The sequence below is a fragment of the Poecilia formosa genome, unplaced genomic scaffold (assembly GCF_000485575.1).
Source record: "Poecilia formosa unplaced genomic scaffold, Poecilia_formosa-5.1.2 Scaffold0, whole genome shotgun sequence".
Taxonomy (NCBI): Eukaryota; Metazoa; Chordata; class Actinopteri; order Cyprinodontiformes; family Poeciliidae; genus Poecilia; species Poecilia formosa.
Window position 1 is genome coordinate 761098 of NW_006799939.1, and position 5075 is coordinate 766172.

A 5075-nucleotide genomic window follows, 5' to 3' on the forward strand; every position below is an offset into this window, starting at 1 on the left:
CTGAGAATTCCCTTAAATGTCCCATGGCAGCCATTCTGGGGTGCCTAAAGTTTTGCTTACAATGCGTCTCCTATTTACGCAAAGCTCTTTCTTAGAGCTACAATCTCCAACGACCTCATAGAGCACTTCTCCCCCACACCTACACCATGCTGCTCCTCTAGGCTAGCAGTGGCAGCAATGAATAAATACCTGGTGGAACTGTGCATCTGCTGAGCTCATCATACAAACTATTCCTCAGACCATTGCGTCTAAGAACAGTTTAAAACAGCATCGTGGAGAAGCACTGTTGTCATGACAGGCTGAATGAGGAATATGTGAAAGTGTAGGAGATTCTTAAAGAGACAGAGGCCAATTTCAAGAAGGCAAACTGCTAAATTCTGATTCAGAATTTTAGTCTGCCTGTAGTTTAGCAGTAGCAGTAGTGAAAGTGAATAAAGCTATCCAATCCAGGTTGGCCATGCTTCTAAATATCAATTTAATGTTAAGAGCCACCTGGTTCGGCTGGTACGCCGAACCAGGTGGCTCGGCATATAATGTGTATATCACATTATTCTTGATATACACAACAATTTACTTGACTTTAAGAAATGGCACCATGCACCTGGAAAATAACCCCTCTCTCCTCCCACAAACATTTTAAACCAAAAGTGTCGCATTAAATTATTTTATTTAAAATTGAAAAGCAACCATTACTACACTGCTATGTCTAAAATAATATACACTGATTTTTACAGTAATAACGTCTGTGACATTTGTTATTTTGAATTTGAACACTTATGGAGAGCAACAGGACATGTCAGTGTTCAAAGTAAATGTTGAAACTCAGTCACCCTCTTCATGTACTCATGATGAGAGCCAGGCAGCATAGTTTTAGATTCAGAAAAGCTACAAGTCATTCCATGCATCTCAAAATTACATATGGCGGCATATTTTGTTTGCACAACAATTTTTACATACTTACACATGTCATTTTCTCTTATTTGTAACCCATGAAAATATTGCACAAAAATGTGTTTTAAAAATGTATCAATTTCACGATTGTTGCTTGCTGCTGTGAATTATGCTTATTGTTAAATCCAACAATGCAAGAGGACATCCTAAAACAAGTTGCTAAACTACAATGTTTGAAAAATGCATGTATTATTTTTTTTCTTTGATAATGCCAACTGAAATGTCTTTTTGGCAAAGGCACTAAAACAGCATGCAGTTCAGAGCAACAAGCTAGGCCCCTCCTGAACAGTGGGCCATGCTCCAGTCAACTGTATTTTATTTTAAGGGTTTCATGAGTGAAACAAACTTATTTTGCATAAACCCTGATATTAAAATTAAACAACGTGGTCGCAACTCCTAATATTTATTGTGCTCTAAACTATATGAAAACCAAAACGTGTTTGAAGTAAAAGCTAAACAAAGCCACAAGATAAAAGTGACATGTACTCTGCTAATGTTAGCCGGTTAGCTAAGACTAGCACAGCTGATTAAAAGGAAACAAGAAAAAAACTACCTTGCGACATAATGTTGACAACACAATCACTGTGTCGCACTCAACTGTTCCATGTCCAACAAGCAAGGCATCATGTTAGTGTGCAGATAAGCTGTTCATACCTTTGCCTTTTCCAGTGGAGTGAATTTCAAGACGTGCACAAAAGGGTTTCTGAACGGAGGAGGTTGGTCCATTTTCTTCCCATCTCCTTCAGTCGCACAATGTTTGCTACCCGACAACCTCATACTTAGAAAGACCGTAAGGTGAGGCTGCAGTTGGTACTTTTGATGTCCTAAAAAGAAAACTGCCAAAAAATAGAAGAAGCCCCTCAAAGCAAAACGCGGTCTCCCCTTTAACTGGCTTGGTCGGTTGCTAATTTAAATGGAGGCAGTGCCAAGCTATTAACGTTATCTCCCTTTCCTGGTCAGCATGGAGGGATAATTGTTAGCTCAAGGATTAACTGGGGATATCTGAAGTCACCAATATCTGTCTGGCTGCGCAGGTCTCCTTCCTGCACAGCCTCTTCCCCAACCAGACCTGCCCGTTAGCTCTCAAAGCTAACGGAAGCGCAATACCTTTCTTACAGCAGGGCGCCTGCGCGCGTCCACAACGGTATTTGCCAAGCACGACCCAATGTTGCCTTCAAAATCCCCTCACATGTCGTAATTTAAAAACTTTAACGGAAAACTGTAATGAATACAGCAAAAATGAAATATATAAAATACAAAGATGTAATTTGTAGTTAGAGGGTTATATAAAGTTCAGACCGTACTCATCATAATAATAAATAATATCAGTAACCCCTGTGTTCAAATAGTAGGATTATGTAATCCTATCTTCCTTTAGCTGTCTTATTAGTGCTGATGCAATTGGCAAATAAATCTCTAACAAGGTGTAACTATTAAATAATAACATTATGATTTTTTTAGGATTTTTTTTTATTGTGGTCAATTATGGGATTCAGTAATTTTGTCACTTAATCCCATTATGCACTTTTGTTCCTTTCTAACTTTCGCATTTTATGGTAAATTTCTACTGGATGAACTCTTGTGTTGTTGGGAGTAAACTGAGGTTGGTAATTTACGGTAGTCTATGGTCAAAGTAGATAATTTGACTGAGAATGCCTTTAAAAATTCCTGATAGTTGTAGGCTATAGCAACAATCAGTGTTCAAATATTAAAACACATATGTCTGTTAGCTTTAATCTCTGCATGTTTTTAGTTTATTTATGTGGAATATTAGACTGATTATTTCTACCAGAAGTGTGATGCTATTCAGCAGTGACGGCACCGTGGATTGACTTCGGTGTTGTAAAAGTAGTTATGTGCTGCCCTCTTGTGGCAAAATCTTTGTAATATTCTGTAATATTCGGAGAAAACTCAAAATTTCAAGGGCCCTCTCAGTTGCTATACAAAACGGTAATGTTGTTTTCATTTGCACGCCTTGAAATATTTTTTTACAATGTTATATTGTAAAATGTAAAAAAAAAAAAAAAGAAAAAAACCTAATGTGGTAATTAACTTGCATTTCCTTTACCACCAAGGATTTATTTATGGATGCAATACATATGGATTGTGCTCTGCCTTGCAAGTATTTATTTACAATTTCCACATTTTTACCACTTTACAAGTAAAAATGAGAATATGTTTTTAGGGGTCTTTCAAATGATAGACCACCTCAGAGCATTCAAAACAGTGGATGGAAAAGCATACATTATGTTAGAAATGTTTTCTTTTTAACAGTGAATTTTCTACATAGCTTTTTTAATTGTAATACATTTAAAACATGTGTCATGATGTAGTGCTAACATGACAAAATATGGGGTAAAAATACTATTGAAACCATTGGTGTTAAATATTCAAAAGTATATTATTTTGTTCCAAGTACATGACCTTATGTTCATCACTGTTTTATGTTCATCTTTACTAATCTCAAATTATGCTTGACAACAGCAGCTGGAACCAACATTTAACAAGTTTCTTTCTGGTGTAAAAACACAAGGTATAGATACAAATTATGTCAGAGAAAGACGCTCAATAAGAGTCATAAAGTCTCGATCATTTTTTTCTAACTTACATTTTCATCAGACCCTTTGAAAATATAAAACAGGGTCTTAAGAAATTGGTACTTTTAACTAGAGACAATGTGAATTAAGATTAATGGAATATAGTGTAACATATGTTATACTATATTGCATTAATCTTAATTAATGCAAACCAAAATTAAGTGATAAAGGAGTGGTACCGTGTATGTTCCAGGTACATAGTGTCATTTTGAAACACAATCTAGCAACTGCGTTAAAATGCTGTATATATGGATCATGATTTAAATAAAAAGAAATTTGACTTTGTAATTTGATATCTTGATATTGGGCTTCCGTTTTTTTTTTTTTGTTTGTTTTATTTTTAGAAGCTCCTGCTCTTTCTGACACTGAACTCAGCACCTCATGTTTACAATGATTATTTGCAGAACTGGACTGAGAAGTAATTTGTGTAAGTTCAGCGGACATGCACTTCCACCATGTGTTTGCCGCTGCTAGTCTGAAGGAGCTGAGTGGGGAAGGTGTGGAGGGACAAGGTGCTCTGTGAGGCAGAAGCTCGGCTGGAGACGGCACCTCCAAGAAGAGGCTCTGTGGAAAGAGTGGTTTTGTTGAGAGCGAACGTTCAGGGATCCCCAAATAGCTGCTGCAGGACATTCAAGGATTCCTCAAACATGCACGAAAGAATCAAAGCAACATTCAAGGCATTTTTAACTCAAAAAAGTAGAATTTTTATAACACCCCTTCCTTTAAGAATAAACCAAGTATTAAACTCTGCTGATGTTAAGCTGAATTGCATGTGCACAGCAGTTTTGAAAGTTTTCCTTTTATGAGCCCATTGATCGAAGGGCATGTTTGTTCACGTATGTGCTCAAGCATAGTAGGAAAAATTGCTTTGCGTGATGGAGGCAACATTTCATCTATGACACAGAATCTCCCCCTTGTTCTTTTGTGCAATCATGTTTCTGCTTATGCTTTTTCTAAGAATGTCAAGGACAGGCAGTTGAACGCACACATCTGTGAAAACATCCACACACACACACACACACGCACACACACACACACAAACCAAATGGACCACTCTACTTCATATTTTAATTCTGGCGTGCAACAATATGTAGCCAAAGTGCCCCGTGGGCTGACCATATCAGGTCGTGACATTTGCATTTGACAACAATGATACCAGACAGGGTTAATGCTGGAGAAAATGGAGAGACAGAGAGAAACGGGGAAAAAAAAGGAAAAAAGGTCCCCTCCCACCCCACCCTCCCTCATTTCTCCCACTCTACTTTCACGTTCCCTTTCCCTTCTTCAGTCCCATAGCTGAGGTGCTTAAATTAAAAAGGAAGAAATGCAATTTAAAGACATGGGGTAAACAATCACAAAACACTTGTTTCTAGAGGAGAGACAATTTCCTGGTGCCTTGTCCAATTTCTTATGGCCTGGAGGGCTGCCGCATGGGTTTTAACACCTGGTTCTACACCACTGATTAAAATTGTAATGCTGCTGTTGAATCAATCCATATGACATTTTGGAAAATACACAACTATATAT

The 5075-nt window shown here is 37.5% G+C and overlaps 1 protein-coding gene across 1 annotated transcript in view; it reads right to left on the reverse strand.

Annotated features, from left to right (window-relative positions):
* LOC103150082 (lysophosphatidylcholine acyltransferase 1) overlaps positions 1-2088 on the reverse strand; it is a 26800-nt gene extending 24712 nt beyond the window's left edge. Inside the window, exon 1 of the mRNA XM_016668954.1 lies at positions 1606-2088. Within this exon, the coding sequence (XP_016524440.1) occupies positions 1606-1728 (123 nt within the window). The 5' untranslated portion in view covers positions 1729-2088. The remainder of the gene's footprint in view (positions 1-1605) is intronic.
* Between the last annotated feature and the right edge of the window lie 2987 nt (positions 2089-5075).